The 21,433-nt window shown below is 35.0% G+C and overlaps 1 protein-coding gene and 1 long non-coding RNA gene across 10 annotated transcripts in view; one reads left to right on the top strand and one right to left on the bottom strand.

Annotated features, from left to right (window-relative positions):
- LOC135093151 (very long chain fatty acid elongase 7-like) overlaps positions 1–21,433 on the top strand; it is a 64,025-nt gene that overhangs the window by 39,749 nt on the left and 2,843 nt on the right. For 4 of the 7 annotated variants that reach the window (XM_063992063.1, XM_063992064.1, XM_063992065.1 and 1 more), the window contains exons 3-8: positions 1,731–1,921; positions 5,072–5,152; positions 16,558–16,614; positions 16,914–17,019; positions 17,588–17,760; positions 19,798–19,923. In XM_063992063.1, coding sequence (XP_063848133.1) covers positions 1,731–1,921; positions 5,072–5,152; positions 16,558–16,614; positions 16,914–17,019; positions 17,588–17,760; positions 19,798–19,923 — 734 coding nt within the window. Of the gene's footprint in view, positions 1–1,730; positions 1,922–5,071; positions 5,153–8,823; positions 8,905–16,557; positions 16,615–16,913; positions 17,020–17,587; positions 17,761–19,797; positions 19,924–21,433 lie in introns of all 7 variants that reach the window. The other 3 variants (XM_063992067.1, XM_063992068.1, XM_063992069.1) reach the window with 1 other exon arrangement.
- Positions 18,077–21,433, bottom strand: part of LOC135093152 (uncharacterized) — a 58,950-nt gene continuing 55,593 nt past the window's right edge. For all 3 annotated transcript variants that reach the window (XR_010263230.1, XR_010263232.1, XR_010263231.1), the window contains one exon: positions 18,077–19,976. This is a non-coding gene — a long non-coding RNA (uncharacterized LOC135093152). The remainder of the gene's footprint in view (positions 19,977–21,433) is intronic.

Here is a 21,433-nt window from a genome sequence, read left to right on the forward strand (position 1 = left end):
ATACTTTTTAATCTAAGTCATACGAGTATGTGTTTTCCGTAAGTCTGCTATGGATCTCCCCGGCAATTATGGTTCCTTACGATGCGTTTTGTAAGGTGAGAGGATGAGCGGTAGGTTTTCCCGCTATCCTCAATTAGTTTGATGCCGCAAGAGAGAGAGAGAGAGAGAGAGAGAGAGAGAGAGAGAGAGAGGTTGGATTGTGTCATTACTTCTCAGACAGTCGATCTTTTTTCAGTTGATTTGAAGTCCATGTTCTTCAAATACTTGAACTTGATTATCGCAGCTTCATGTATCGTGATGTATCTTCATGTATCATTAGCCTAGTGGAGTTAATGGATTTGCTTGATACGAACAGCCAATTGAGAGCTTGATCAAGGCACCTGTGATATCACACACACACACACACACACACACACACACACACACACACACACACACACACACACACACACAGGAAATAGGGGTGTCGGAAAGATAGGAAGAGATACGGGCAGAAGAGAGCAGAGGGGCTAAGAGAGGTTATAATTATGTAAGTATGGGCGTGGTGGTGGTGTGTGTAGTAGCAGAATTGTTCCGAAGCGTGACATGGTGCAGACACTATTACTCTTGTGTTACTGCCTTTCTTCTTTCATTTTTCTCCTCGAATGATCTCTCATTTTATTATGGAATAAACGTTGATCTTTGTGTTGTGTTGTTTTTGTTTGCTTTGGGTATTTCTCTGTTCAGGATCTGAAGCCTTTTCTCTTTCTGTCGTACATCAGGTGTTAGCATTCGGGAAAACATGAGTCGAGAAGGATAGACAGGAGACAATCGAATGGGAGTCCTGAGAAGCAAGGGTGCAGTCTTTCTTGGCTTCGCAATGTCTGTTCTTGCTTTCGTGACATTCTTCTGTCACCAAAATTAGTGTTGTTTTGTTGCTGTTGCTGTTGTTGTTGCCTTTACCTGTTCATGCCACCATAGGCGCTTCTTTTTATGCTCGTTTCTTCTTTTCCCTGTTACAGAATATGGTTGGTCTGTTACTTCAACATTATTACATTTTTCTGTCTCGGCCTCGCTTTTTATTCCCTCCCTGGTTGTCGCTGTAACCTTCAGCAGACTTGTCAGGATGGATGTATTTAATGTGGTGGTGTTATTTACGTTCCTCCAGAGACACGGGTATGCGTTGTGTGTCTTGGTATCAAGTGCTGATTGCGGGACGAAGTTCCTGGATGCTTACTTATGAGAACTTAATATTCCCGTAAAACGAGATTGATAGACGAAGCAACAATCTTTTTACTTATTGTAATTAATTTTTGTTGATACTTTTTACTGCGGTTCTCTATTCTTTTCCTGGTTTCGTTTATGGATTCCACTTCACTTGATTGAGGAAAGGCGAATTGTATGAAAGAAATTGCACACCCAGAATCTCAATAAGAAGTAACGAGGTGTTTGTTAAAGAAAAGATCCTACACATACCGGAAATGTCATGAGGTCTCTGAAATGTTGAGCTTTGTCATAGGACTGTAAACGATAAAGTACCAGTACCTTCACGTTTTCATCCTTCCCGCTGCAAAAGAATTATTTCAGATTCTTCCTCCTGCCTATGACTCGATTTGCTTGAAAGATAAGTATCAAGGCACCTCCTAAAATAAATTGATTTTTTTTATTTATCGAAAAAAAAAATAGATAAATGAATTTCAACACTACATTTGCCTGTGATAGAAAAAAAAAAAAAAATTGTCCCTCTACAGATCCGAGGGTTGACGGCTGGCTTTTCATGGATTCGCCGTGGCCCACCTTCTTCCTGTGCATCAGTTACGTGCTGCTAGTGAAGGTGATCGGGCCGCGCTGCATGAAGAATCGCCCTCCCTTTGATCTGAGGCGTCTCCTCGTCTTCTACAATGCAGCTCAAGTCGTCTTTTCCACCTGGTTATTCTACGAGGTAAGAAAACTTGTGTTACACATTTTAATTTGATTATCTATGTATTTAGTGTACTGACGGGCGTTATGCGAAACTCCTTCCTGGAAGTTATTCGTCCATCACTTTTTTTTTTTTTTTGTTTCTTGTGCACACAAGGTTGTTTTGAGTTTATGATTTTCTTAAACAATTTAGTTTACACACACACACACACACACACACACACACACACACACACACACATATATATATATATATATATATATATATATATATATATATATATATATATATATATATATATATATATATATATATATATATATATATATATATATTGGAACCTCGATTCTAGAACTTAATTCGTACCTGAAAACCGTTCGAAATTCGAAATATTCGGAAAACTGAAACTATTTTCACCATAGTAATCAACGTAGAATGGATTAATCCGTTTAAAGACAGCAGTCTACCTTGTCTTAGCGGCTTACGACAGACGCTTCCACAGCCAAGATGTCTGCTTCACATCTCCAGCTCAAAAATTATTTATCCAGAAAGGATGTATTGAATTAACTTAGTGACACAGAACTCATCAGATTATACTGCTTTAGAATATGCAGGTATTCTTTTTGTCACCGATCTAATGAGGGAAGCCTTACAGAGGGACACAGAGAGGAGCAACCCACTTACCACCAAAATTAAGGTGATCATAACACTTAGACATTTTGCTGCTGGGAAAAGCTACTGGAAAAATGCAGTTGTGCAGTAATGATGGCTTTGGGGGTCATCGAAAGAGTCACAGGTGGCTCGGGATAACTCCTGACCACCGAAAGCTGTTTGTTTGCATCGAGGCTTGTCAACGAGATCACACTTACTTCATTTCAGAGATTGAATTACTGTCTTACACCCAGTGTCTCTCCTCCAAATATATAAAAACGAAGTAAATATTTATCGAAACTATAAATTAGTAACAAACGGCAGCTTTTGCTCTCTTTTAATATTTGAAATCAAGTAATTTCGTTCTAGAACCGAATTATGATGCCGCAACCGAAGCAATAATGAGTTCAAAATTTTGTTCAAAAACTGATTTGTTTGAAAAGGGAGACTTTCGGTAACCGAGGTTCCACTGTGTGTGTGTGTGTGTGTGTGTGTGTGTGTGTATATATATATATATATATATATATATATATATATATATATATATATATATATATATATATATATATATATATATATATATATATATATATATATATATATATATATATATATATATATATATATATATATATGATTTTAAGTGTGTTGTTAAAGATATGTAGCGTGGCATTTTATGATCAGAGTCCAGTAAATATCTGCTTACTTATGTAATTATGTAAATTATATGGCAGATAAATAATATTTTTTAATGATGACAAGACAACATTTGTACTTATTATTTTGCAGATGTGTACTATGAATATTGTTTGACATTCAGAAATGGATTCAGTTTGATATGATTGCATGTATTGATAACAGCAATGCACTTGTCTATGTGGTGACAAAGGCCACTCGTGTTCTTCAGGAAGCAGACTGCTGGACATTGCCAACTACACACTCATTAACTTTCTTTTTTTTGTATCTAATAATGAAAACAATACTTGAGAGCTTCCTTTGATTTTTTAAACTATATTTATATAATATATAGATTTTTTTTCTTTTTATTACACTAGCTATGCAGGAGAGCAGGGCATGAGTTGCAGAGAAGAGCCCCAAGATCTCTGTCCCACACTGTCATGGGTTGCTATTTTTATTTATTCATTTGTTGTTGTTGTTCTTTGTTTTGTTTTTTACAAGGTAAGTATTTAGGTACATGCTCCAAGAAAGTTTTTTGAGAGACATGATACATTTTCCTCATTATTCCTTTTCATTATGTCTTGTTTTCCAGGAACTTCAACAAATTTTACCCTTATTTATTTGTTTAAGTATTTCCAAAGTTCAGAAGTTTCCCATATATTACATATTTTCCATGTGCCATTTCATCAAATACATGACTTTTCAAGAAGCCACTTAACTGCTACATTATTTGGAAAATATTTAAGCAGAAAGGAGAGCTTCTTTAGTATGTATATGGTTATGACCTGACACTTTCAGAATCTTCAGTAGTCAAGTCTCCTTTTGCTAAGTGTGCAAGGAACGGTCCATATACAGAATGTAGCCTGGTTTGTACTCCAAGGCTGTCACTCACTACCTTCGGTGTCCAAAACCTGCATATATATATATATATATATATATATATATATATATATATATATATATATATATATATATATATATATATATATATATATATATATATATATATATATATATATATATATACATACACAGATATTTGTCTGCCCTTGCATGATATTAGCCCTTATCAATTTGCTTTATACTACTTGGTAGTTCATATCCTGCTATAATACAACTCATACGTTTGATGATACTAACAGCACTAAGGTATTTTGGGAAGACTGATGTCTGGTATTGTGATATCCATGAAACCAGGTAGTTACGCTATCATATTATCCATTATAAGTTATAAATTTGATTGGCCTTTTCTAGGAAGATAGTTAGGAACTATGGTTTGGTAACACAGTGCATATAAAAGTTATATGGTAAAGTATTTTAGATTCTACTATGCAGTGTTTGTTAATGCCACTTTAATGTTTACTATTAAAAGAGAGAGAGAGAGAGAGAGAGAGAGAGAGAGAGAGAGAGAGAGAGAGAGAGAGAGAGAGAGAGAGAGAGAGAGAGAGAGAGAGAGAGAGAGAGAGAGAGAGAGAGAGAGAGAGAGAGTTGAGACATTGGTCATCATGTGTGAGTTTCAAGGGACAGAAGGCTTGCACTGCTGCTGAGAATCTACAGTGCCTTAAAAGAGAGAAAAATCAGTTTCATTGAGTTTCTCTTTTTTGCAAGAGATTGATAGACTTCAAATTTTTTAGTATTCATAACTTTGCTGTGCTTTACTAATAATTATTTTTGTTGAAGATACCTGATGCTGTTAAAAGTAATGAATGGAATGTTTGAGAAATAGTAGTTTTATGTATTTCAAGCATCGAATGTGTTTATGTATTTCACTGTGTAATGCTATTACTACTGGATTTTTCTAATTCTTTCCTGCATGCAACATTTGTTTGCGGCTGGTTGCAGATTGGAATGAGTGGGTGGTTCACACATTATTCATTACGCTGTCAACCTGTTGATTATTCCGACAATCCTTCAGCTATCCGTGTAAGTGGTTTGCATCTCTTATGCCGTGTCTGACTAGCATACATACTGAAGGACAACAGCTTAGGTGCCTGAGGCTTAATAGGTGAGTACTTCTAGTAGATGATAGGAAGGGTTTTCTGAAAAGTCAAGCTGGTACAGCAGTGTGCTGACAGTGCTATGTTCAGGTAAACAATGACTGCATGTGTGTATTTACTTATGAATCAAGATTTGGGAGGTAAAGCTGCATATGACATGTTGGCTCACTTTTATATCTTGATTTGCAAGTTTTAGATGTAAATAGGTTTGAGCACTTCTCAAATTATATTTTATTTTATTTATTTATTTTTTATTTTTTTTTTTCACATTGTTGTTATACATATTGAAAAGAAGCTGAAATAATGAGCTGATTTAGTGTTTGTTCAAATGAAGGAACTTGATGCATGCATGAAAATGCAGTAATAGTATGTAAAATAGTCATGGAAAATGTAGATTATGTGCTAAAAGAAATTGATTTCAGCAATATATATGTACATAATTGGCTTCTGATAGTGGATGCATGTCCCACTCAGGTAACACTCATTTGACACTGCATGGTAATAAAACAAGAAAAATTTTGTGGATGTGATGCATTAACCCACTAGACTTGCTAGTAAATTTGACGACTATATATGAAGATGAACCTTCTTTAAAAAACAGTTCTTACCTCATGAGGAAAAGGAATCAAGTGCCACGGAGCAACACTTGTTCAGTTTCTAAAGAACTTAAAGCGATCATTGTATTGAAATTATTCTCCCTGCAATTTCAAATAATTACTGTTAAAAAATTTATTCCCCATGAAATTAAGTCAAACATTTGCAGTGTCTTATGTTGCTAATTTCTTTTGTAAATAATTTCAGTCTAGTCTTGAAATAATTCTTGTAAATTCAAGGTTTTTCTGTGGAAAGTAGTGGAGGATTACTTTTAAGTGGGTGTCATTAAAAAGGAGTAGACCCTAAACTTAGGTCTCCACCAACTGTTTCATGCAGAGAAACTGAAAATATATATATTTTTTTTATTTCTGTGCAAGAAAAAAAAAAATTAAATATGACTGAAATTATAGAGTAAATTCCTAAGCCATGGGCAGAATAATTTTCTTTGTTGCTGTCGTGGCAAAACAGTTAATTTTTCATCTCATTCTCTATACACTTAAGAAAGTTAGGCATTCATTACATGCCAAATTGGTTTTCAAATTCATATAAGTGATCTTTCTTTTGATAGCTTTTGTGATATATATGTAGGCAATGCAAAGAAGCTTCATTCTATTTATGACAACCAACACTGCTCACTGCTCAGCTTGTCAGCTTGAACATAGAAACCTGAATGCCTGTCACAGGAACTTGTTGGTAAAAAAACTTGTCCCATATTCATGTTTATTTAGGATTACATGTTCTAATATAAATATATGAAGGTTGTAAATATTAAAATAATTGATGTATACTATGTCTTGCTGACTCAGTCAGTTAGCATAACCTTTTCCTCAAACACTAAGCCTGGTCTGCATATACATACAATATTTGAATTCCATTGGCAACAGTAGAAGGTGTGTTTGGTTGAAATTCCCATATTTTGTTTCAGTATTAAATGCATTGTGACTGACCAGCCACAAATTGGATGTTTTTGTGTCATGTGTAAATTTGTTAAAAAATATATACATGTATGTATATGTTGGCAAAAAAATAAACCTGGGGAATTGTTCACTTTACATGAACATGTATATTGAAAAGAGTGTTCACAAATAACACACAAATAAAAATCATGCATTATAATGTAGAATGGCTCCTATGTAGTTTATATTAAGCCTAGAGCGTATACACCAAAAGCCAAATATGTTCAAGACAATATCTCAGTATGTGTAACTGGCTGACTACTATTTTGACATTGTCATTCTGGACCAGTCTATTAACTAAATTGGTTGAAGAAAATTCTTTAGGTGTAGAAATATGCATTTATGCTTTAGTGTTATTTTAAAAGTAACAATGAAAATATTAACTTTTATTAACAAATATATTTTGTGTAGTTAGATTTGAAAAGATTAAAAGCAAATAAGATCAAGTACTTTGTTCTCAGTAAACTAATCGAGCCTTCAACAAGTGTTATGCTGCCGTAATCTGTTGTCAGCTGAATGCTTCTATTCATATGTAATACTGTTCACAGCTAATTTGTACTCATAAGAAGTGTTCATATTCCTGTAAATCATTCAAATCACGTGGAAGCTCTTCAGTGTTTTTGTGGTTTTGCTAGTTTGTTTTCATTTGTTTTCAACTTTTTTTTTTATTTTATTTTATTTGTTGCATGTTTTGCAGTCTTTTCTTATCTACTTCTGTGTTAAGAGCTCATCATAGCTGTTTCTTGTATACTTATACTGTTTTACAAGGCAGTACATAGAACAGCTATAGCTCTTCCTATACCCTGCTTTCTTTGGGTGTCTGCAGTAATTATTATGGATATGGGGAACAGGTAACTTACATAAGAACATTGAAGCTTAACAGCAAGTATAACATTTTCATGTTTGTGTCTTGGCTACTCATTGTTTAGCTGGTCATTATTTTATAAGCTAAGTGGGAATCCTTTATTTTACTAATTATATTTGGTTGCTTATTCAGATGGTATATTGGTGCAACAGATGTGTGTGCTTTACTATCATGCTTTTATTTCTTGTATCCATACTGTTGCATTTTTATTTGCAGGATTTCACATCCATACAGTCAGCAAAACAGTCTTTGCCTGATATCTGTTGTTTGTAATTGATGAAAAGATTCACAACTCCTTATTACATGATATTTCTTTGATATATAACCATACCATAATTACTCACTGTACATTCTACCCTAACAAACATTGAGTTTGGTCACAGCTTGTTGGGTTAAGGAACTCTTTTGCTGAGTGTACATATTCTTAGTGTGAACCAGGAGTTTTTGTTTCATCCCCACAAGATGATACATGTATATACAATGCAAACATCAGCAAGAGGATTGTGTCTACATGATGAGTACACTATAATCGCAGTCACAGGGACTGAGTTACATAATCATACTCTGGCAACCTGTGTCTCAACACTGTGTCCGGAACCATGCATGGAATAGGCTTTGGAAATGCTGATCACTCTTATTAATATATGGTAAATACCACTAAATATTGTTTGTTTCGAGTTTCAAACAGTAAATAAATAAAGGTTGCATATATATATATATATATATATATATATATATATATATATATATATATATATATATATATATATATATATATATATATTTAATAATAAGCATTCCTAAAGCTTACTGCATGCACAGGTTTGGACACTGTTGGTGGGTAGGTTGCCAAAGTACAACAAAGCAAACTTCCTCATGACTGCGACGATAGTTGGGATTTAACTGTGCATTAATATAGATTTTCTTTTCTTATGCCAGGTTTATATACATCTGACAAAATGACAAAGCTCTGACTCAACACTTGAAAAATTTTTTTTTTTTCTGTTGAGCATGTGCACGTGCAATGTTCCATAGAAAAATTGAAAGAAGAAAAAATAAAGGAAAAATAAAAAACAATACCTTCATCCACCATGATTCTCAGACTGAGAAAGCCTTGACATTCACTTGGCTACAGGGAAGGAAACACAGTCTTAGTGGTTGCTTCATGTTATTTGGTTACAGTTCGGTATGGGTGGCTGGTTCCGTGGATACTCCTACCGTTGCCAGCCAGTCGACTACTCACAAAACCCAGTGGCCATCAGGGTAAGGCTTAGGTCTGCTTGGCTGATCTCTGATTTCCACTTGTAAGCATCTTGATTTCGATCAAATAGTTTTTGTACACAAGTTAAAAGTATTAGGGAGCAAAAAAAATCTTTCAGCAATGTTAAGAAACTTGGCATGTGAGCATGGTTGCTCCCATGGGCCACTCGAGTAGGAAGAAGAACGTAGCAATGAACAAGTTAAAAATGCATCAGAGTACTTAAGATACTGTTTGCTGTGATGCAAGCAGAATCAGTAAAAAGACACACAGGTTCTTGTGTTAGTTGATGAGGTAGTAGTACCTTTGCACCACAGTTACAAGTTACAGTTCGTATTCTTGTATGATCATGAAGTGTAGATATTAGCAGTTAAAATCACAGAAGTATCTTTGTCGTAAGAGAGCAGTGTATATTAACAACACTAAATGCATTGTATAACCCTAATGTAAATATATAAATATATATATATATATATATATATATATATATATATATATATATATATATATATATATATATATATATATATATATATATATATATATATATAAAGTAGGATAGGGATATGGTGAATACAAATAATCAAATCTCAAAAATATTTTTGTCGTGTTCTGCATTTGAGTGAATAAAATGTATGCACTGTATGTAGTAATAACACATTTCTTTAGAATGCTCGTACTTTATGTAGTAAGAAGTTTTGAAGGTTTGGGATCAGTGTAACTGCAGTACTGCAACCTCCAGTAAAAAGAAAGTAAATATTTTTTCTTAAGAATTTGATTACCAGTAAACTCATGACAAGAATTTTAGAAAATCTTGCTGTAAATTAACAATTATCATGCATTTCAGGATCATATTAAGGTCATTGTTGTATATGAATTACCTATTATGCATATTAGTTACCTAATCCATTCTGCAGTTGCTGAAAGTGTGAAACTAAGTATACTGCCATCCAAATTAAATGCATTGAAAAGATTCTTTAAAGTAATCCTGCATCTAATAAGTGATTACATTTGTGGTTATACCATGCAAGTGGATGCACACATTAAAAAATATGTCCATGCTTGCCCATTCAGTCCAGACACAAAAGCAGCACCAAAGTCAGTCAGTCACAGAACACTGGAGGAACATGAACTGATCATATCCAGTTCCTGTCTTTGTTTACATCTTGCCTTTCATTATGTAGAAATATATGTATTTATTTTCTGATGACTTGAATCTCCGTTAACTTATAAACCATATTACTGTTTACTATGAATCAGTGCATGTCTGGTCACTTGCATAATTTATTGTGTGGCAATTAGTTAAATATGAGTTAGCATTGTCATATAACCAAAAATGAGTACTCAGAAGTGGAGTACTGTTGATGTGTCCTCAGACCTTCCCCTGCTGTCATCATTTATGCAGGTTTTTACTACACATAAGAGTAGCTATATATGGTAATTAATTGCTAATATCCCATGATGACTTTACATATAGATAGAGTTGATAACTTCCCTCTTTTATAAGACTCCCTGCCAATAATAAGCATTATAAATTTACATTTTCATATATTGTTCCATGCCAGTGCATGTAATTTAATATTAAGGACAATGGAAAATCCTGAAGTACTTTTTTATTTGCATGGTGGGCATTATATATTCAGAGTATTGGTGATGCCTTGTAAGTTGCCTTGCTGTATCACATCAGCATTATTGCTCTCTGTCTCTCTTGATGGGTATTTCTTTAAATAACTAACTTTGTTGGGAATGTGTTGTCCAATAAACAGAATTCATATATATCAGTCCTGAGCAGTTTGACCTCAGAAGAATAAATTCAAATAAGCCTACATACTTCAATATTTTTAATTGGGTATCATGTGGATCAGCTTTTAAAAGGCAGTGCTTTATTTGCTATTGCCATAAACTTTAACTTTGGACAGCTACATTCATCAAAATCCACTGATATTTTGTTTCATATATTTGTAACTTTCTAAGAAGTTTGGATGCTTATGTGGTGGTTGAAGCAGAAATGGGAACTTTATTTATGGGGTGTCGGTGGTTATAATAGTTTTTTTTTTTTAATATTAAAGTACATAGTCTGGTTTTGCAGCTATGGAAAAGCCCTAATATAAATGTAACCTTTCAAAGGAGCAGTGATTAGAATAATATCTTGATGCCATGTGAAAAATCAAAGAATATCATGGATTACAAATAATATGGAATTGAAAATATTAGATTTTATTAGAAGGAAAAGGGATTTGAAACATGTACATTTACAATAGTGATGTGCACTGCTAAAGGAAGATAGGATCAAGGCGTATACATAGAGGATAAGGTGACAAGAAGTGAACATTTGCTAAATGAAGCTCACAACAATTGTAAATTGATTGGGGCCAAGTTTCTTGTTTCTTATGTTAACACTTGCAGCATGGTGAAAAGAGCCTTGGGTGCTGCCATGTGGAAGAAGAAAAAAATAAATAAATAAAAAATGAATAATAAATGGTGAATGACCAGAAGAATTAAAGTACCAAAAGGTAGATCAAAGATACTTTGGTTGATGTATATACAGTACTTTTTTTATTTATTTATTTATATTTTTTCTTATTGATTTATTTTCTATACTTGAACTTGGTTGGAACACTGATAGTGTATACTGACATGTATACTTGCAGTGACTTCTCTTGTAGGCCTTTTATAATTGCTACTCTGCTTGACTGAAGATGCAATTAGAGTTAGGTACTTAGATAATGTGGGTGATTGTATCTTAATAGTAGTTGAAAATCTGTGCCACTGTTAGGGCTTGAAAGTGGAATCCTTGTTCACCACTTTTGTATGCTGGTTGTGCTGTTGCCATCTCTCCAAACATGGGATGGATGAAGGCTCTAGAAAGCAAGGGACTTGGCAGACAGGTTGCCTATCAGCGTACTGCTTACGAAGTGCCATCAGGTGACAGGTTGTGCCATGTAAGCACGAGAGCTGTCCTCCCGCTGGCTGTGTGGACACACCTGTTCAGGGTCTTAAAATCCCAAAAATAAATTCATCTGAGCTCTCTTATTTTGGACTTGAAAGTAATTTAAAGTGATAGTCGTCTTGGTTTATGATGAATTGGCACTACATAGGTTGAAAATGTTTACAGACAATTTTTTCTTTTGGTGGTGGTGAATTGACAGCACATAGATGATGTATTTCGTTACTGATAATGATGTCAGTAGTTGGTGGTGGATCAACTTGGTTATACTGTCAAATCAGCCTTCTTGGTTATTTTCTTAAACATTTTGGGCTTGTGATTTAAATCATCCTAACTGTTTATGTCAACTGTTACTCATTGTAGGGAGGATTGATGACTGTACAAACTTGTTAGTGTCTGTTCAAACTCTCTCAGATGAAGAGTTTTATAAAAATTACTTCTAGTTTTGTTGTTGTGAGATTCTGTATATAGTTGGAAGGGGCACTAAGATTGTGTTATGATGCATTATTTTACACATATATGACTAGTCTTGTGCACTCTTCAAGTGAATGTCTATTTATGAATTCCCCAAGAATTGAGTTCATAACTCTTAGTCTTTCAGTTGGTCTCAGTCCTGTAATCTTATAGATGGCATCATAAAAAACAGCTATAATGATATCATAATTATGTGTTCAGTAATCAATCTCTAATGATACCAGGCTTTAGGAATTTAGCATCTTGAGTTAGGCAGATACTATATTTGTATTTAAGTTGTACTTACCGGCAGCTAGTTATGATGTATGGGAAAAGAGCTGTGCTTGTGCTGTCCCATCTTTGTATATGTTGATGTCAATTTTGGCTTTAAAACTGCGAATTGATTTTGCATGGATCATGTTTATCCAGTCCACTCCGGGGTGTGTAGCATATAGTACTTTTGGCCTTGTTTTGTGTAAACCGAGTTTTACATTTTTAAATCTGATAGTGATGGAAGTCCCTTAAGTGATGGTGTGTTGCATGTTACTGAAAAGGGAAAGGTGAAGTAAAATATTTTGCATGACTAGTTTAAGTGAACTTTACCAGCGTAGTTACTTATGTTTGTAAAGTATTAATTTGTACGTACAGTGTTAATTTGTACGTATAGTGTGTGTGTGATATATATATGGTAATAATTTTGCTAGTACTGAAACCAGAGTCAGCCCTAAAATCTGAGGCCTTAATAAGATGGCATGAATGTTTGAGTCCTCAACATGCCTTTCAAGTTTTACTTCAGTCTTTTAGCCAGTTGAAATAAAGCAACCACATCTTGGGAACTTGATAATTATGGTATTGCATTTTAGGTGAAAACTCACTCTTATTATGTGGCTAATTGTGGTCAATTCTTGCAGTTTTCAATAATTTAAGACCATTCTTTTCTATGGAATGTTTGCCACAAATGCTTGCTTACTGGGATACAAGAGTGATCAAAATTTGATGTCACCTTATTTTAGGTATCTTTTGGGACAATATCTTTGAGTTATATCTAATTAATTCATTTGTAGAATATGCACAACGTGTAGATGCTGTTGCAAATAGTTCTTTCATAATGTAGAAAATTACCAACCATATTTAACTGTAGCTTACCTTTCTTTTCTTGCACCTCATTTATCCCACTTAGCTCCACCTGGTGTGTTGTCAATCTTTCTCAGAAACACATTTTAAGTGAATCAGTTACAATGCACAGAGCTCTTCAGGTGGCATGGCCAATTAGATTGAACTAATTTGAGAAACTTGTGAGGGACAAGAGCTCAATGCAGCACTCTTCCCTCAGTTCTACACTGTGTCCATATTGTGAAAGAAAAATTATGATTGTGAACTGGACTTTGATGTACATATCAGTCCTCCTCAGTAAGACAGTTAGTGGCTCTGTTGGGTTTGGGATCGCAACTTCATAGGATTGTTCTAGGAGGATACAGTCCACCAGTTGAGTTATATTTTTGTTTAGGGAAATTTCACCCAAAATTGAGTTTTTCCCTAGATGTTTCATTCATTCCTTTTTTTATGTTTTTCTTTTCTGTGGTCCTTTTGTATAATGAAAACTTGTTGCAGATGTTTTCTTACTGAAATTGTGTGTGCACATGAAATGCAAAATTATTCCTATTACTACTTTATCATCTGAGTACTAAATAAGGAAGAGATGTAGAAATGGCAAATGTTTACATGAGTGATGTATCTTTTTAATGAGGCAACCTTCAGGAATAAATATTAAGCCATAAGTCATCATAATCATGTAACTGCTCCAGTGAAACCACCTTAATACAGTGAAAAGGACAGACAGACAGAAATGCCTTACTACAATTCTATCTGTTATCCACTATGGCACACTTCTTCCTCAGTACTTTCTTTTGCATTCTTGTCAGAATCATCTTTCCCTTCCTTTCTCTTTCCTTTCTCAAAAGTCTTCTCTCATTCAATGAATAATTTCATAATTCTCTCCCATTTTGATATTGGTGCATACACACATCCATGTATACTCGACTATTCCATATTCTTGTATGTGCTCTTCTGATCTTATGATTAGAAGAGCACATAATATGTTGTCATATTCTTATACACTCAGATATCAGAGTTGTACAACCTTCTTTACTTCTTTCCATTCAAACTATACCACACAGTACCACTAACCATACCTTCTCACATATTGTGTACATTCCTTTCTGTATGCAAGGTTTGTCTCACTCTCACTCTCAAGACAACTTTAAAGATGCATTCTTTTCTTTCATTTTTCAACCTACAGTGGAACCTCGGTTTTTTAACTTAATTCATTCCTGAATGCCGTGCAGAATCCGAAATGTTAAAAAACCAAAACTATTTTCCCCATAGGAATCAATGTAAAATAGATTAATCTGTTCTCAGACCATGTCTTAGTGGGTAATCACCGATGGTCCCACTGCTAAGATGGCTGCTCCAGAAAGGATTTATTAAATTAACTTAGTGAAACAAAACTCATCAAAAATTATTCTTTAGACCATGCAGATGTTCTCTTTGTCACCGATCAAGTGAGGGAAGCCTTACAGAGTGACACAGAGAGGAGCAACCCACTCATCACCTAAATGAAGGTGATCATAACACTTAGACATATTGCTACTGGGAAAAGCTTCTGGGAAAATGCAGCTGTGCCACAGTGATGGCATTGTAGGTCATAGAGAGAGCCACAGGAAGCTGAGGATTACTCCTTTAGCACCGAACCTTATTTGTTTACATCGAGTTTCTTCACTGGGATCACATTTAACTTATTTCAAAGATTGAATTACTGTCTTACCCTCTGTGTCTCTCCTCCAAATATATAAACAAAGGGAATATTTATATAAACTATAAATTAGTAATAGATGGCAGCTTTTACTATGTCTTGTAGTATTTGAAATCGTGACTTTTTCGAACTGAATTATGGTACGGCAACTGAAGCAATTATGAGTTATTTTTGTCGAAAACCAAGTTGTTCGGAAAAGGAGATATCAGGTAACCGAGTTTCCACTGTATTTGCAATGAAGCACATTGCCATAATTGATTCATTAATCTTTCATACCCATCTTTACTATGCCTGGCTAATTTTATTCACACCATATGCTAGATGTGATTGCTTTCATGTCTTGCTTTCCCCTATACATAACTTCTTTGCACAGCATCAGTCAGATGCCATTGTGCAAAACACATTTTCCAGAATTTTATTAATTGAGAAGCTGTGTGAACAAAGAAAATTCTTGTGCCATGTAGCATGATTCAGATATGCATTTATATTTATTTATTTATTTATTTATATATCTTTTATTCTTCATGTGGTGCTTTAGCTTTTGTGTTTGTTGTTGGTGTGCTGGTTTGGGTGCATGATTTCAAGGAAACATAATATCTCACATTTAAACAAAATACATCTGCATCTCGTAATGTCTTTGTCCCCAGTTATAATTAAAAATTACTAAGTAAGCACTTGAAAGTAGACTTATATGAAGGTATGATAGATAATTATAGTTCATTGCTGTCCAGCATTGTTTTTCTGGCCAAGTTCTAAGTAATTAGATCAGCAAAATATAATAAAGGACAATCTGTTACTGAGGAAGGTAGAACATCAATGTGCAGAAAGCAAGGTGAGTTCACCTGGTATCTCTACAATTATATAATTTGGTACATCAAATCACCAAATACTTTTTTGTTTTCAAAAGGTGGTAACTAACATATTTCTGTTTTGTCTCTAAAATTCAGTAAATTGACATACATACTGTAGTATATAAATGGGAACCTCAGTAATTTGTAACATCATTTTAATTTGAATGGTGCATTGAAGCCTGTTTCATTTACACAAGCTAAATATTCCCCATCTACTACTTTGGATCAATGTTTGAAGCAGCACTTGTGTAGTCAAGGGGATGTGATTGCCTGCTTTGCACAGTCCTGTAATAACACACCAGCATGAAACCCTCCAAATTGGCACCATGGGTTAGAGTGCCCAAAATGTCATTTTTATGTAAAATATGATCTAATGGATCAGTAAAATATTTGTTTTACTATTTATTTATTTATTTATTTATTTGTGACAAGTTAATATACTTAACTCACTGTACCTTGAATTACTGAGGTTCTTTAGTTTGTGGTGATATATAATGAATATTTTAGTACATTGCAACAGTGTAAATGTGTGTGTGAAATAGTTATTTTGCAATTTTTTATACAAGTGTACTAATGATGTGATGTCTGGCTCCAGATGGCTCATGCTTCCTGGTGGTACTACTTTTCCAAGTTCACTGAATTCCTAGACACAGTAAGTTACTTATTGGCCTGCTGCTTGCCTGAGATTGATACTGAAAATACTTAAGATGAGCATATATGGGTTATAATAGATATTTATATATTCAGTTCATATAAATTTGTATAGAAACTCTTTTATACTGATTTGCAGGATATATGTATGGGAAGATTTTTGGGACAGTTTGTAGCATTTAGAGAATCTGCATTATTTTTTTTTATTATTTTTTTTTATTCATGATTTTTTATCAAAGATGAGTAAAATATTTATGAATTTAGCCTATACCAATTTTTATTCATTTTTTTTTTCCTCAGATTTTCTTTGTGCTGCACAAGAAAAATGAGCACATTTCAATGCTGCATGTCATCCATCATGGCTGTATGCCCATGAGTGTTTGGTTTGGAGTCAAGTTCACTGCAGGTACAGTACACCACTTGGAACATTGCAGCAACCTGAACTCTCTCTCTCTCTCTCTCTCTCTCTCTCTCTCTCTCTCTCTCTCTCTCTCTCTCTCTCTCTCTCTCTCTCTCTCTCTCTCTCTCTCATCATCAGCACCAGCATATGTTTAGTCCAGTGATTAGAGGGAATAGAACATCTTATTTTTATTATTTATATATTTTTGGGAATCTTATCAGGTGACATTGCCCTCTCTGCTATAAGACATACGAGAAACTTTTCATATTCATGCACACTCTTCACCACCATTCTGTTCATGTCAAACTTCTCTGTGGAAGTGATTTTCAATGGTCACATAATAGATTTTAATTCCATGATCGAGTATTGCATCTTGTGCATTTCTTTACATGCTAAAAACTAAATAAAATATTTATGCTTACTTTGATTATGGAGTTTTCTAGAGCTCTTGGAATCATATTGGTAATGTAGTGTGTCTGTGTGCACTGTGCTATCTATATACTGTTGGCTTGTGCGTGATGTAATTTTATTTTTCTGGAAGGCTTATGAGATGTGACATATACCCTGCTTGTAGGTGGGCACAGCACTTTCTTCGGCCTTGTCAACACCTTCGTGCATATCGTGATGTACGTGTACTACATGTTAGCCGCCATGGGACCCAAGTACCGCCGCTACATCTGGTGGAAGAAGTATCTCACCAACTTCCAGATGATCCAGTTCATCCTGATCTTCAGTCATGCATTCCAGGTACACTGACATTTCATTACAAGTTCTAAAAAAAAGCAGGAGGTTCAATATTTGGAAGAGACGCTTCCAAAAATGAGTGATCTCAATAAATATATAGGCTTGGTGCCATCTCAGCTGTTGCCCTGTGGAACATTATCACAGCTACAGAATATTGTAGATGTCATGATATAGAACAAAGGAAGAATATAAGAGCCAAGGATCAGTCACAGTGTTTTGCTAGCTAAGCCTGTTGTGCTAATGGAAGTTCATACTCAACAAGGTAAGGAAAAAGGCAGTGGTGATCTTTAAGCCAAGGAACAAAAAAGAAACTTACTTCTAGAATTCTGTCTATAATATCCATTGAGTTTGGTCCCTTGTGGCTTAACACTTAGACCATTAGTCCTTCCCTTGTTACAAACTTTCAAAACAACCTCATCAGCAGCATCTCCATCTTTAGAGAACAGTCAGAAATTATGTCATGATGAGAAAAGAGTCTAGCAAAACTTAAATATTTAATACTTAGCAAAGAAATATTGGTTCAGTCTGGTGTATTATGATGCAGCTGCAGGAAGCCTGATTCAAGATAGTGTCCAGCTCATTCTACACACCTGATCTAGGATTTCTTGGCTAAGCAATGTATTTTCCAGATTTATCAAATTCTCCACTCCCTTGGCATGGCTTCCTGTAATTTTTAGCAGTTCTAAAGTTGAAGATGCTGCTGAAAGAGTACTAATTTAAATAAGAGTTGAGAAGACATGATAGTGTTGTTGTCATTCCTGAATATGACTTCAAAAATGTTTTGAGCAATTGAGCAAATGGGTTAAATGTGTGGAGTTCATAAAGGATGCACTTAGAAGGAATTTGCAATGAGTCGTAAGCTGGCATGCTACGAACTCAACCTTTGCTGACTTGGAAAAACTCTGTGGAACCACCTTCTGCAGGTATTCAGTTTCATTCCCTTACACCTTGGTATGAGGACATAATGCTAAGAAGGGCTACTGATTCTGGTTCTGTTTGAAGGTTGGGAGGTCTAGACTTTGCAAAGGCTCTCATTTCTCTCAAATATCACTTAACTTTCCTTGTACTTTTCTCCTTCCTTCCAAAAATTATAGTATTTACTGTTGTCAGAAAGGAGCTCACCAATAATTTTATATTCATTTCTACGTAAGTGGATTGTCTCATCCATCTTTTTCTCTTATCCATTTCCTTTCACTTGAATCAAGCTACTGCAGGTAAACAAAGTTTGTATGTGGGTATACATGGCTACTAGGAAGAGAGATTATGAGTGAAGCCTCACTCTTGCCCCAACAACTACATACAATACTAACATTGAAACAACGAAAGAAATACTGTGTAGTTTTTGGAAGAAGAGAGAAAAAGTATTTCAAGGAAAATTTATTTATATTTGAGAGAAATGAGATCAGACCTCAAAAACAAATCATAAACAAGACCTTTATCATCCTATCCATGGAGCAAGGTGTAAAGGAAGAAGGGGATGAAACTGAAGATCCTGTGCCTGCAGGAGAGGTTTACAAGGGGTTTTAGTGATATGTGCAAGTCATAATTTTGATTTATCAGCAAAGGATGAACCCCTATCATGCTGACTTGTGTAGGTTACACTATTATTAAAAGTAAGCAATATTCACCTTACGCGTAAAATTAATGAACGTAACCTTATGGAGCTCGTGAGGTGAGTGTAGATTTCTGTTTACACCATGCAGAGATTCCCCCATAAAAAGGAGCAACAGAGACAAGTTTGGACACAAAATAAATTAAAATAAACTACCATTCTCTCTGGTGTTAGACACACATTGTTTGCAAACCGCAGTTACACACCACAACCCTCTCACATACTTATTCTTTTAAGTGACAAACAGGCAAGAACAAGGAGCATCAAAGGTGTCAAAGTTTCTATGGAAAGAATATGACAAGAAAGAATAAATATTAAGGTTATGATGTATTTTGAATTTATTTTTTATTGTTTTCCCAAAATAAGAACAAGAAAAAAAATTACTTAACTGATCTTATAAAATACAAACACCAATTTGTCGTTTCCAGCTGTGCTTCACTGAGTGTCACTACCCTCGTGCCTTCATGTGGTGGATTGGAGGTCATGCCGTTATGTTCTTCTTCCTGTTCTCGGAGTTCTACATCAAGGCTTACCTTCGTGGTACCTCAAAGCTCGTGAGTGTAATACCTGTAATTTGTCTTTTATTACTTCTCTTGTCCTTGAGAACCTGTAATATGCAAAAATGGAGTGCTTTATGGAATGAGTGGGAAGATAAGGGAAAGAAGCATGTTAAATGTGCAAATGGAAAGTAGGCCAGTATTCTTAAGTTTTGGAGTAGGATTCAACATTGGGTGACCAGGTCTGCTTAATGAAACCGAGAATGAAAGCAGAAGGGGAAGTGAAGGTTGGAAAGCCTCCAGGCCTTCATGGTGTGAGAGATGCTATTGTGGAATTAATCTATATACTATTAACCTACATTCCTATATTTATTTAAGTAAATGCCATCCTGTTGCTGGGAGAGAGTCTATTTCTGACTGTTAGTGTCATTTTTTCTGCTATTTTAACTTTCTTTGGAAGCTCACAACTCATCTTTTAGCCATCACAATGAGATACAGGAAGGTTTAAAAGGAAGAGAAAGCTCATACCTTTGCTCAGCAGTTGTTTTTATGTGTATGATAATGTTCAGGCTGTCAGTGTCACATGCAGAACCATTGGCAACTAACCTTCCATCTAATTTCATTCTTGGAAGGAAATTTGGGAGTGAAAAAAAAATAAATAAAAAATAAATAAATAAGACTGACAAGCTTCTCAAATGTGAGATTAATTTGTCAGATTTAGGAGATAATTTTTTTTCCTTTTTACTCCTGACTCCCTGTCCAGGAACAATACTAAGAGGAGGACCAAGCACTGCTGTGTGAGGCCTTAATTAAGCCCCCTGCATTTGATGTTGATAGTTTGAGTGACACATACTGATGAGACAACTTGTTCCAGTTTGAACTAAGGCATGATGTTCTATCATAACATAGTGATGACCTAACGTGCTGTAGGCTATCAGGAACAAGTCAGCTCTGTTGTGTTCACATTGCTAGTTTTGCAAAGACTGATCTTGGTGCTTTAATGTGCAGTGAACTGGTTGGTTGCTCTTGCTTACCACTGTCACTGACTGGAGACAATTTGAAAGGATAAATAAAGGATGTGCGTGGATAAATTTTTGCCTGTGAAATTAAAGGGTAGAACAGGGAGTACTTAAAGAAAGGTGTAAGATATGCGGATGAAGTATTTGCTGTGGGAATAGTAACTGAGAAACATTGTGAGGAAGGTAGATGCTCTTGTAGATCTCAAGAAAGATTGGCAAGAAGTCCTGTGGGATCAGTGTAAAATTTATAGAATGGGAGAATTCAGGTATCCATTTTAGGATACCAGTGCATGTGTGGATGGACTGAGAATTAAAACAAATCTTTAAATTACTGAAATTACTGTGGGGATGGGACTAGTTAGTGAGATGTAATTAGGGAATTCATATAATAAACATGCATAGAAGCTGTGTGAGAGAGAGAGAGAGAGAGAGAGAGAGAGAGAGAGAGAGAGAGAGAGAGAGAGAGAGAGAGAGAGAGAGAGAGAGAGAGAGAGAGAGAGAGAGAGAGAGAGAGAGAGAGAGAGAGAGAGAGGGGGGGGGGGGGGCAT

This window comes from Scylla paramamosain, chromosome 42 (genome assembly GCF_035594125.1).
Source record: "Scylla paramamosain isolate STU-SP2022 chromosome 42, ASM3559412v1, whole genome shotgun sequence".
Lineage (NCBI taxonomy): Eukaryota > Metazoa > Arthropoda > Malacostraca > Decapoda > Portunidae > Scylla > Scylla paramamosain.